Below are 12613 nucleotides of genomic sequence, written 5' to 3'. Positions count from 1 at the left end.
GCTGCTCCGACCCGAGCCAGCGCTGCTGTTATTGTGATTATCCGCATCATGTGATCAGCAGGCCGGGCATGAAAGGAGGCCTTTTATACGAGCTGTAAGCAGTTCTCAGAGGCTGGTATGCAGGCTACATCTGATCCTCTTCAGCTCGGTGAGTCCTGATCAAACTGAATATCTGTGCGTGCTGCTTTCACACTAACAGGCTGCTCCATCTACACCAATCAAGGCATTTAGACACATTTTGGCGTTTTTTAGTGATTTCTGGTTCATCACATGCTGAACAGTGTTGCAACAGACCAACTGAAATCATTGTTTCATGAGCTCCACATTAAATCCATGGTAGCGTTGAAATAAAGTCTGCAGCAGTTTGATGTTTCGGGTCCTGTTGCTGACATCGTTGCTGTACATTTTGTTCCCATATTGTTTACTAGGTTTTTTACTGTTGTTTCCTTTCAAACAGTAAAACGTGTTGTTGGTAGCCTACCATCTGTTTAATCTGCTTCAGTTTGACTTGATTTGTGTCTCCAGCTGTAAAATGTGTCGACTCTTCACACGTTCTGTCTTCATGCTGCGTTGCTGATTGAAGCACAAGCATGTTTTCCTTGAATCCTGCCTTCTGTAACAGCACACACATGTGTGAATATGCTCTTCACACACTGACACGCTGTCTGTACGTTAGCTTTGTGTGAGTGTGTAATTTCCCGACTGTCCTGAGAGTCGATAATGTTCGAGGGAAAAACAACATTTCTTCCAGAAGCATCCAGACTGCTCTGCGTCACTGCTAACCAGCTGTTGCTTTGCTGTTTGATCATCTGACTTCTAATCTTGATCACTGCCAGCTGGAGGAACAGAAGACACTTCACTGCTGGGTCATGGATCATCATGCATCAGGCCAACAAAGCCATGCAGCACATTTCCAGTGGCTTTCCTTTGCGTACCAGAGCCTCACAGAGATCCCTTATGAAACCATCCTGACACAGACAGACAGCCTGCAGGTGCTGGACCTGAGCTACAACCTGCTGGATGAGTATCCTTTTGTAAAGAGCACAGCAGCGTGCCGACCCTTTGCTAAGCTGTGTTTGCTTAAAAATAACTAAAAAGAAAATGTGCTGAATAATATCTGTATTAACAATAACGCTAACTGTTTCCAACTCTAACTTTAACCTGACGGCTTCTGTTCTTTAGCAAACATCTTCATATAGATGATGATCCTGCTTTGGTTTTGTAAGTGATGCACATAGTCAATAAAAAGCCATCGAGTGTTGATCCGAGTTTCAGTGTAAGAGGAAACATTGGACGCTGATAAACAGTCTGCGTAGCAATCCGCCTGACAACAGTTCATTCGTATTAATGAAGTTTTTCATGTAATCTCAGTTTGACTGTGGGCAGCAAACAGAAGGATGTCAGTTATTATTTACCCACTCCTGGACATGAGGGTCCTGTGGATCGGTGGGATGCTGTGGGGGTGTCAGAGCTTTCTTCACTGACGTACAAGCCTAGTGTCCTTCACTCAGTCCTTATTGGAACCCGGCTCTGCTGGGCCGCCTGGAGAAGCTCAGCACTCTGATCCTGGACTGCAACAACTACACGTCTCATGTCAAGTTCCCCTACATGCCAAGCATCACCACAGTGTGCATCAACAAGAACAAGATCAACAACCTGCCTGTGTTTGTGGAGGAGATCTGGAGAAAGTTCCCCAACATCAAGTGAGCTTTTTCTCTCTGATGAAGCGTCTGTGTTTGCTGTTACTGCTGCCTCATGTGTTTCTGTTCCTTCTAACCGCAGGATCCTTAGCATGATGAACAACGAGGCAGCACCCAGCTACTTCAATGGAGGCAGTCTGACCCAGTACACAGACTACAGGTGAGCGTGCAGGTTGCTTTCACAGCGAGAGCTTTCTCCTGAATTTACACACAGTGTGCAAACGTCATATTATCAGTATGAGCAGGGATAGCTCAGTAGGTAGAGTGGTGGCCCCATGATCGGAAGGTCGGGGGTTCGACTCCACTGAACGGCTACCCTGAGGTACCCCTGAGCAAGGTACCGTCCCTACACACTGCTCCCCGGGCGCTGCACTGGTGGCTGCCCACTGCTTCACTGGGTGAATGGGTTAAATGCAGAGGAACTATTTCCCTATGGGGACTAACACGCACACTCTCTAAAGAAAGATACATACAAACATGTGCTCCACACAGCATAATGACCTGTGTCCCTCTGTTACCACCGTTACCACATGATGTTTATAGAAACACTACATGCAAAATCTAGTCACGCTGTCTGTTGTGTACAGCGCCCCCATCTGAGTCATCAGTGCAAGAACACAAGGCCAAGATGTCCTGTGTTAGAATAAACATTTTGTTTTCATGGCCACGGTCGGCTGCACGGACACTTTGAACAGACGAGCACAGAACTACAGGAGGTCAGTTTAGCCGTAACACAAGCCTGTGAAATCATTAGCATGCTGTGTGTGCCTGTGTGTGTGCCGTGACACCTGCAGAGGATCAGCTGCTGTGGGCACCTCGCTAACTTCAGCTTTTAGAAACAGCTATGGTTTGAAATATTCCTCTACGGGCCAACATGTGCAGACAGACGGAAGTGCATGAAACACATGTTTTCACAGTAAAACAGAAAAACATACAGTTTTAAGATAAACAGTAAACACGTGGTATCCAAGGAAACCAGACGAACGCTGTCTGATGGCTGACCACAGAACAGCTTCCTGCTCCGTGTTAATGATGCCTGAAGAACACAGCAATAACTCTGCATGTTCACATGAACAGCAGAGCCTTCTTTGCACCACGATCTTCAGTCTGCATCTGTCGGCTGTTCCTGTGTCTCACAGTCGTGCATCAGTGTTGGCTGTTGGCCCTCGTGCACAGATTTTTCCATGTCCTTGAAATCTTTTCATACTGTGTGCTGTAGATTTTACCTCTTCCATCATGTTGTGCTACTGTTGTCAGTGAACCACAACAGCTGCACACTGCTTGTCCAGCTGTTTCTTCTTACTATCACTTCTCAGCCACCTGCTGCCCTGTTCCAACTGTTGAAAACCAAACAGAGAAAAACAGTAAAATGTAGTTTGAACTGTTTTCTGATGTGTTTATGAGATTTGCAAACCACTGTCTTTGTGTTTATACGTAAGCCCATCTTTGGAATGACTCAAACCAAAACAGTCCGAACATGTAAATGTTTTGTGGACATTACAAAGACATTGTGCCTGTAACAGTGCTCAGCATGTGTATTATAATACCAGTGCTGTTCAAATGGTTTTTATGGGAACACCACCCACTTGTGTGGAGGCATATCTATGATCATCCACACACAGATGTCTAACTGCCTGGTAGGTGTTGGCATGAGTTTCTTGGAGTCATTGTCAGACTGGTGCAGTGGGCCCTGGATACTTCCTGATGCACAGCAGCACCTGTCATCACGTGTCAAAAGTATGCAGGTAGTTCCTGGAGATTGAAGGAAGTGATCTGACCGGCCACCTGACCTCCATCCAGTGGAACATCTCCCATTTAAGAAACTTTAAACTTGTAAGCTGTGATGATTTAAAAGGTTATGAATCAACACAGTCGGTGTGCTTTTTCTCTACGAGTCTATCCGCGGTGCATTCACCCATCTGGCCCTGTTCTTGCTTTGCCTCTTCAGACTCTATGTGATCAGTCAGCTTCCAGGTCTGGAGATCCTGGATGACACGGAGGTCCTGGAGAAGGAGAGAGCCCAGGCTCGGAAAACCTACCGGCTACAGCAGAGCGGTCACAGCAGCAGAAAACGGAGAAAGGACTCATCCAAGAAGCACACTCGCATTCAGAAAAAGCCCAGCAGCATTATGAAATAAAGCCTGTGTCGCCCGTGTTAATGTTATAATTGTGCGTTCTTTGTCTGCTTGTATTAACATTCATCTAAAGCTGTGGTTTGTGGTCATGTATGGGCATGTATGTCGGCTGGGCTTCATCTGAAAAACAATCAATAATTAACAGGAAGTGCAGCGAGTAGCTCTTAATGCAGAGCACCTGTTTTACTGAATGAATAATAAAGCAGCCAGAGGATTCTTCCTCTTATCGCCTGTAATGTTTCCATCATCAGCTTTCACACAGGTGCTCTCACATGTTCCTGCATCTGCTGACAGAAACGCGTTCCTTTTGTTTTTGAGCAGTGCATCAAAATCACTGTGTGCAATAAAACGCATCATAATTTTAATGACGTGCATTTTTTTAACAACACTAAATCGACTGTTTGTCTGCTCGGTCACCAGCGTCAGAGCTGCAACAGGCAGGACTCCGAATGACTCCAATCATGATGTTTGTGATTGTGGAGATATCAGAACACTCTCAGATTAATGTTGTTCTGCATACTGATCTCAGTCTCTTTGCATCAGCTACAGGAAGAGGGAGTGAAGTTGTGTCTGCATGTGTTACAGTCGGTATTTTCAGCAGGAGGCACCACTGTCAAACTCACACATCTGGTAGTTTCCCAGAGAAAAGAACGACATCAAACGTTAATTGAATCAACAAACCTTGAACTTTTCTTCGCTGTGTGAAGCACAGCCTGTGTTTCTTTAGAAAATCGAACCATCTGATTGGCTCACCCTGCACTCACACACGCCGGCCTCCTACTGCGAGCTCTGTTTGGTCAGAAACCCGACTCTTCATGTTCGATGCTTTGCAGTGAGACCTTTGTTTCACATGACTTCTCGTTTCTCTGTTCTGTGTTTTGCTCTCTCGGTTCCTTCCTGTGCTACAGCTGACACCCTCAGTGTGTTTCTGCAGCTCTCAGTATGAGACGTTCTCTCAGTCTCCCAGCATGTGGTCCTGCATGCTTATACTGAAGGAGCCGTGAGCTCTCACATTTGTGTCACAACATGCTAGCAGTTACAGACATGTTATTTGTTACCACGTTTCAAAGATCAAAGTGTTGTTAGAACGTCTCACGTCTGTGTGAAACAGACAGTGCAGGTAACCTGACAGTGCACGCTAGCATTAATGATGCCCACAGACCACATATGATAGCAAGTCAGGAGTGTATGTGATGTGTTAGCTTCCATATCTAGTTCACTTACGTCAGCTGCACAGGCTCGGCTAAGGTTGGGACACTGCGACTAAGCCCTGTGGATACGTCTTCACATATGCGCTGACAGAACCTCTGGGCAGATGTGCAGCCCCACTGAGCATGCTATAGTTCTGAGCAGCGTTTGGAACAGGTGCAGATATCTGTGCTCTGTGCGCAATGTTGTATAAGTTGTGGCTTTTAGTCATTTTGAAGGCATTCAGAATCCAATTATTCCTGTATGATCGATTTGTGTTGCTGTCAGAGTTTCCCCTGATACTGATGAACAGAAGCTCACTCAGGAACGAGGTCACACAGAGCTCAGGTTTTCACTCATGAGGGGAAGCAGTTGATCTCCAAACCACTTCAGCTTGCTTTCCCCCTGCAGGCTGTTTTTATTGGTTACACACATGAACATTCATAAAGCTTGATGCTGTATTACCTATGAGAAATTCCTATAACTGCTTACAAAGTGTGATTGTGCGAGCATGGTTATACAATGTGTGGTTACATGATGGGAGTGCAGCTCTCCCAGATTGTTGTCGGTAGAATCTGTTCGTCTCAAGGCTGCTTGTTGCCCTTATCGAGGTCGTGCACGCAGTCATGTGTGTGGTTACCTAGCAAACAGAAGCACTCTAGCTTTCTACCTACAACACATGCATCAAACCTGACATTCACCTTTGCTGACTCTATCTTTTCATATAAACTTTCCGTCTTGTACAACATGTTCTAGATTTCTTTTGTCTGGATCTAATGCTGATGTGTTTAAAAATATAGACATAAATACTCGTAAAAAGGGGAACTGGGCTGGTTGCTGACTGTGTCATCTTTATATCCTTTATTTCCACGATGTTCTTCTTGCTATCAGTGTCACGTTTGGGCTTCGTCTACACGACATGATTGTTTATTCCCTGAACAAACTGTAAAGGTCATATTTGAACCCTTCACTCATTACAACAGGAGGACGTTTTGACATTAAGACCACTTGTCCTGTATTCAGATGACTGTGCTGAGGTTTGAGGTCAGATAGTCACCAAATGTGAAATATGAACCAAATATCTTTAAATGGTAAAAGTTTCCTGTTCTTGTGGAACACAATACTTCACTCTGAGAGCGACTTCTCTACACTAGCTTTCTGTTCTCAAGTACATGTTTTTGTTTGTATTTTGTGTAACTTTTGTTAGTCTCTACCTCTGCATTTATCTTTGCACTTGTCTAAATAAGGAGGACACGAGATGAATAAAGATTATTTAAATAAATAATTCAGTGTACAGGAATTCATCAAACTGGTTGCAGGAATGAGGTTTTTCTCACACAGGATGTTGCTGGCTGCCTTTGTGATTAATAGCTGTCTAACTAGCTGGTCAGAGAACTAACTAGCTGGTTAGGATATTGAAAAACTGAGTTGTTATGTTGGTAGTGGACAGGAAGCAGACTTCGTCCTCTGCACTGAAGATTATTCCCTTTGTTTTTCCCTGTCTTGTCAGACATGCAGTGGTGTAGCATGGTGCCCCTAACAGTGCAGTCCTCATCTGTCCCCAGTGTGACTACAGCAAACCTCAACCACACGACACGGACACACGCACACTCAAGATTTCTGTATCAGCTGCACGAGTCGTAACTGTACCGGAAACTGAGTGAATCCCCTTCAAAATAAGGCTCTTGGAAGATTTCACTTCGATTCCGTTTTATTTAATTTTGTTTGTAACGCCAAATCACAACAGCAGTGACGTCATGTTGCTTCCCATTATAAAGACCAATAACAGGCCGCATTAGAGTGATCTCTCTGCGTTTGTCTGCCTGCTCGGACCCCTGTTCAACACACCGCACTGCTACATCACAACACTCCCGATCAGGTGTCAAACACGAAGCCTGCCTCAGGATCAGATTCAGCAGTAACAAGGACGCGGGCGCATCTTTCCAGAGCAGTTTGTGGTCGTAGTTAAACGTAAATGATGAATTCAGAGACGCACGTCCTGCACTGATAGTGCTGCCAGCTCTGCTCTGCTGCCCTCTGCACCCAGTGCAGCTGCTCAGTTTTTCCTTATAATGAATAATAATGAACCTCGGCTCAAATAACAGTTTCACCTCACACGTCCTGTATTTGGTGCTGCCTTGTGTTGTAGTTAGAGACTGCGCTTTGGCAGTGCGGCGGCGGTTCAAATGGTGGACACAATGACCTCTTAGAAGTGTTACGTCACAGCCTCGGTGTTCCCGTTTGAAAGCGCTGACCGGAAACTCGCTGTGACTGCGCGTAACTTGACGCAGGTGCCTGTCAAAGCGCCGTTCCGCTCGGTGTTTCGCAGAAACGCCGGCTGCCGTCGCCCTCCTCGGGCATCGCGCTCTCCTGCCTCATCGACCCTTTACGCGTGGAACATATGAAGGCGCGCTCTCGGCTCTAAAATGCTATTTTTAAACGTGACCTTGCGTCGAAGGACTGAACGCCGGCTCGTGTCAGTCCTGAAGGATTTCTTCGTGCCCGCAGCGCACTGCAACACACCGGCAGCTGAATGAATAGAAGCCGGGCCGTGGAGACTCGCTGCAGCAAACAGGACAGTGCTGATGAACAACACGGCCTACATGCCACGGAGTCTCCAGGACACCAGCTGTACGGACTCCTTCACTGACGCGCTGTTCCACCTTGTAACACAGTAATAACTGAGCTCCATTTTATTCGCTGCTGCAGAACTAAGCATCACAAGACAGGTGTGTGTGTGTGTGTGTGTGTGTGTGTGTGTGTGTGTGTGTGTGTGTGTGATCCACTATGCAAAAGAAGGAACGACCAACAGGCAGATGGACTTTGCATGCTGGATGTTTCTGCTGACCTTGGAAACCAAAATGAAAAATTAACCAGTGGCCTAAGCTTTTTGGACATTGCATAACTCTTCTTTGCTCTTGGTTCACTCCTGGGCTTTGTAGTAGCTGCTCACTGGATTAGTGTGCAGCTCACGAGGCCTGGAGGTGCACAGAGGGTGCTGAATGGTCTTTTAGAGCTGGGCCCGTCTGTAGATGCCTTATCCACCCAGAAGCAACTGATTGAATCGCAAACCACGATGTGATCAGCAATAAAGTCAACAGCCAAGCAATAAAAGTGAAGAACTTATGCAAACAGAGATCCCAGCGGAGGTTTTTGTCCATCGGCAGCATAAATAAACTCTAACTATGCTTCTGAACTGCGGTCAGCCATTGCCTCTCCTGAGGCATACGGACGTGCCGCCTCGAGTCATAGAAAACTTTATCCTGACGGGCTACCGCTTCCCAAACTACAGCCTGTGGGACTGCTTACTGTCAGCGTTCAGGCCTACCAATGAAACGGGCAATTTCTGGACGCACTTTCTTCCTGTTTTCATCTTTTTCTACTATTTTGTGGAGGTTTTTGGTTGGGAAGGTGCGCCTGATAGCGGTGAGCCTTTCTTCTATCCGCTGTGGAATTACTTTATTGGGGTGTCCTGTTTACTGATGGCCAGCAGCATGGCTCACCTGCTTAACTCAATGTCTCTTGTGGTACGAGAGGTTTGCTTCTTCGTGGATTACGGCACCATCAGTGCGTACACGGTCGGCTCATCGTTGGCATACTACTACTACATCCACCCTCAGGCAGGAATAGCAGAGACAGGGAGCAGCTCCCGGGTGGAGTTGAACCGTGAGGCTGCACCCTCAGCCTATGCAATCCCAGAGTGCAACGTGTTCTTTGAGACCTACTACATCCCGTGTGCATGTGTTGTAGCAATCATCTGTGTTTTATCCTGCTGCAATACTCGGCAGAGGTGGAGGCAGCATCGCTATATCATCCGGACGCTGGTTTTTCTCCTTCCGTTTCTCATCTCCTCCACACCAATCTTCTACCGCCTCCTCACCCGATCGCCTTACTCCACCTCCTCCTCCTCCTTCACCGCTTCCACCCCCATGGCCCGCTTCTTCTATCGCCACTGCCTCTGGTTGCTGGTGTCAGCCATCTTCAACATTAGCAAGTTCCCCGAACGCCTTGCGCCAGGACGCTTTGACATCTGGGGGCACAGCCACCAGTGGTTCCACTGTTGCACGTTTTTGTCCATCCTGGATGAACTTCACATGATCAAGGCTGAGATTAAGGCCATCTTGCTGAGCCCAGCGTTGCTGCTGCCCCCCACCTCCCTCTCCCACCTCCCTGGACCCACCGTTGCGTCCACCTACGGAGTGATGCTCCTCCTCCAGACCACCATTGTCTCCATCATCGTATGGTTCTCCTGGCGGGCCAACTGTATCTATGGATCCCAGAGAGAACAGCTGGAAAAGGAGCACCCCAAGAAGCACCTGAAATGTCACTGATCACGGAGAAGTCACCGCCATCATTAGACCCGCCGTATGTTCCCGCCCCCTTTGGATTATAAGGATTATATGTAGAGCTCACACGTGTGGTTGAGTGCATATCTTTGCCAGTTCTTTCCCCAGAGCTGCTCCAGCACCTCCTAACAGGACGTCTGAGCGCTGGGACAACAACTACCTCTCAGGGCTCTGCAATTATGGTTGCTGCCCAGGAGAACTAATGTTCCACTTTACGACTGGTTAACATGTTAGACGTTAGTGGGACCATTAAGAACATTTGCTGATGAGCTGTCTGCTGTTAGGTCCTTTTTGTTCTTCCTCCTCCCTTTGTTATTTCGAGCTAAAACGGTGTGTTGCTGCGGCCTGTGCCGAGCCCATTGTTTCATGTCCAATGATTCCTTTGATAACATACCTTTTCTTCCTCTTACTTGCACAAACATTCGCACACGAATCTCATTTCCTGTCTGTTTTGCAAGTGACCCTTGCAGCAGGAAGTGTGCGTTGCACACGACGACAGAAATAGCTGAGAGCTCTTCTCAGTCTTACAGTGAAGCACTTTCAGGGGCCGCACATACTCGCCCCGTCATTAAGAAGCCATGCTTAACTTTCTGTAAGGACACAACACTTCAAAGCAAATAACCGTGTCCTTCTGACACCGCAGTTTTTGACAGGTGAAATGTGTTTGTGTGACTGTTTCTGCTGTTTGTGTGGTTTTCCCCTTAGGCTCTGCTGCTCACTGCAGACTTTATATCTTTATGATGAGAGCAAAGTCTGCAGAGCACTGTTCCACTTTAAAGGTTTGCTTTGTTAGCGTGAGCACAGTGACTGCAGCAGTGGGCTCTGTGTCCGAGACCCTTCATGTGCTGAGCAGCCTTCAGAGTCAAAGCCATAGTTTGAAAAGTGTTGAGCTAACATCACAATTTCAGTTCCTACGAGCTGATATGACCACGTGTGTTATCGTCAGCCATACGCTCAGTGTGTCCATTTTTTAAATACAGGCTGAAACCAGCGACGTTCAGTCATGAACAGCCTGAGGCTGTACGATCGAGTTAAATGTTAACTTTACCACCAAGTCTTGATTGAGCAAAGTTAAGCTTTGTGGCGTTGCTTGATCACACCTCCTCAGCCGTGAGACTTGGACCCTGTAGGGTTTGGTTTAGACACCATCCATGTACATCATGTTATTTAGATGTGAGTTGTCCAGAGAAGCATTAGTAGTGGATGAAGTGGACATATAACCTCTCATATGCTGAGAACTCGAACATGGAGGTGGAGCAGGTCAGCTTGGTGGCTTCATTGCTGGATGTCAAAGTATACTGGGCGAGACACTCGAAGCACCAGTCGCTGCAGATGCGTTTGAGTGTGAAAGATGTAGAAAAGATGCTCGTATGAATCTACGGGTGAAAGAGACCTGCTGTATAAAGTGCTTGAGCAGATTAGAAAAGCTGCATAAGAGCCAGATTTTACCATACAGTGACTAATGTCCCCAAATCTGTACTGCTGAACACAAACGTAAGTGTGTAATAATGATGATGATGATTTTAGTTAAACAGAAATATTCTTCTGATCATTTAGTTTCATGTCTTCCACAAAAAGAAGCGAGACATCGGTGTGGTCCGGTCCTCCACCCCGCCGGGTTTGCGCTCTTCAAACGGACAGTGACCATCGGTGGGTTTTTTTCTCTTTGACCTGTTTGTTAATCTCACGTGGTGACGTTGTGATCATGTACTAAAATCTGCACATATACCTGCTTATACTTGCACACCAGAAATTAATTCTCATGGATCAGAGTTGTTTATTACACGTGACACTGGAATATGTACGGAGGGAACATAGAGGTTGAAATCATGCTGCACTTTCTTCAGGCTCCTCGCGTGGCTCCTTTGAGGGTCTGTGGTGCTGTGATATTTCATTTCAGGTTAAAGTATTGCTGTCTGATGAACGGCCTGAGAGACTCGTCTGTGTTGAAGCAATGTGTTTACCTCAATTCAGCATTCGAATCGTTGTGTTGCTGAGAAAAACCATCGCTGGAACCGATCGTGTCCGGTTGAGTCTGGAATCTGTTAAGCTGTGTTCAGTATGAGGATGTTAGACTCACTGACTACTCATCTTACCTAGTGAAGTACTCAGGGTGAAGAAAACTCTAATAGATTATTTACACATGCATTTAATTATGAATGACTTCAGGAGGGTAATTCTAGCACTCAGTGTACAAATCCTAATCAAATAGTGTATCTTTGAGTTTTCAATAAATTACACAGAGAACTTCTGTCATTGTGGGTCTTTATTTTCTTTACTGCTTTCATAATCAATGCCACTTGAATGCTGTCCTTAGCTTCAGCTGCACAAACAGCACTGCTGGTTTCGTTGTAATGAGTGCAACACAAACACTTCCTGTAAGCTGGTGTGGGTCAGAGACCAGCCTCTACAAAGTGACAACAGCGTGCGACGACAAGCTGAACACAGCAGGCTGAAGAACAGTCATGTGGGCTGTGGGCAGCAACTGAACACAAAGCAGACATCAGAAAATAATGTTTGGTTCATGTGCAGAACAGAAAGTTTGTTTTTCACTTCAAGCGTCGTTTTGAAACTGCAAACAGTGAAGCTGACGTAACAAACACTGGGAAGTCCTGCTGCTGCTTCCTGTGTCGTGGCGTTAACGTGTCCTGCTGCTGCTTCCTGTGTCGTGGCGTTAACGTGTGCAGCTGAGCTCCTCCGTTGTTTCCCAGCTTTTCTTTTGCGTCGTTTGGATTAATTAAGTGAGATCAAACATATTAACTGCACCCTTATCTGTGTCCATGCAGATGCTAGCAGGTGCATTTTTAACCTTTGAACGAATGGATTTGTTATTAATCTTCTAACTGACAGACGAAAGCAAATGAAAGTGTGACGTGTTCAGTTTCAGCCATCGCACACAGTCCTGGTTCCTGGCCCCACACAGCTGCAAACATGTCTATAGGTGTTTAGACTCGCTAAGTCAGGGGATCTCAGAGGTTTGAATAATTCAAATGTTTTCAAAGAAGTTCCCAGTCCTGCCCTGATTTGCAAGCCTAGCACTTCCTCCTCTCAGCCTGCTGCATGCTGTGTGTGCTGTAGGTCTGCAGGACCCTACGCTCTGCCACGTGCACGTACCTGCACGCACAGCTGGCTTTTCCACTTCTACCCCACTGCATCACTTTGTCTCATTTGACTTTAACATCCACAGCTGCAGGAAAGACATGAACATCAGAGTGGAGATCATCCTCAAGCAGAGCTGCTGCTA

The 12613-nt window shown here is 46.4% G+C and overlaps 2 protein-coding genes across 2 annotated transcripts; both read left to right on the top strand.

Annotated features, from left to right (window-relative positions):
• The first annotated feature begins 8 nt into the window (after positions 1-8).
• LOC113016222 (leucine-rich melanocyte differentiation-associated protein) lies at positions 9-4200 on the top strand. Its single transcript, XM_080298157.1, has 5 exons — positions 9-148; positions 837-1025; positions 1522-1703; positions 1783-1860; positions 3649-4200. The coding sequence occupies exons 2-5, from the start codon at positions 870-872 to the stop codon at positions 3836-3838; spliced, it is 606 nt and encodes a 201-aa protein (XP_080154283.1). The 5' UTR covers positions 9-148; positions 837-869; the 3' UTR covers positions 3839-4200.
• Positions 4201-7187: 2987 nt separating this feature from the next.
• Positions 7188-11620, top strand: paqr9 (progestin and adipoQ receptor family member 9). The gene has a single exon (XM_026158699.2). The coding sequence runs from the start codon at positions 8209-8211 to the stop codon at positions 9352-9354; it is 1146 nt and encodes a 381-aa protein (XP_026014484.1). The 5' UTR covers positions 7188-8208; the 3' UTR covers positions 9355-11620.
• The last annotated feature ends 993 nt before the right edge of the window (positions 11621-12613 follow it).

Source organism: Astatotilapia calliptera, chromosome 3, assembly GCF_964374335.1.
Source record: "Astatotilapia calliptera chromosome 3, fAstCal68.1, whole genome shotgun sequence".
Taxonomy (NCBI): Eukaryota; Metazoa; Chordata; class Actinopteri; order Cichliformes; family Cichlidae; genus Astatotilapia; species Astatotilapia calliptera.
The sequence above is the reverse complement of the archived record's forward strand: the minus strand, read 5'-3'. Positions and strand labels throughout refer to the sequence as shown.

Excerpts from the sequence above, each read along its gene's own strand:
- LOC113016222 (XM_080298157.1), top strand. The coding sequence starts at position 870 with ATGGATCATCATGCATCAGGCCAACAAAGCCATGCAGCACATTTCCAG. Across the intron at positions 1,704-1,782 it reads AGAAAGTTCCCCAACATCAA|GATCCTTAGCATGATGAACA; the intron begins GTGAGCTTTTTC and ends TTCTAACCGCAG. Across the intron at positions 1,861-3,648 it reads ACCCAGTACACAGACTACAG|ACTCTATGTGATCAGTCAGC; the intron begins GTGAGCGTGCAG and ends TTGCCTCTTCAG.
- paqr9 (XM_026158699.2), top strand. The coding sequence starts at position 8,209 with ATGCTTCTGAACTGCGGTCAGCCATTGCCTCTCCTGAGGCATACGGAC.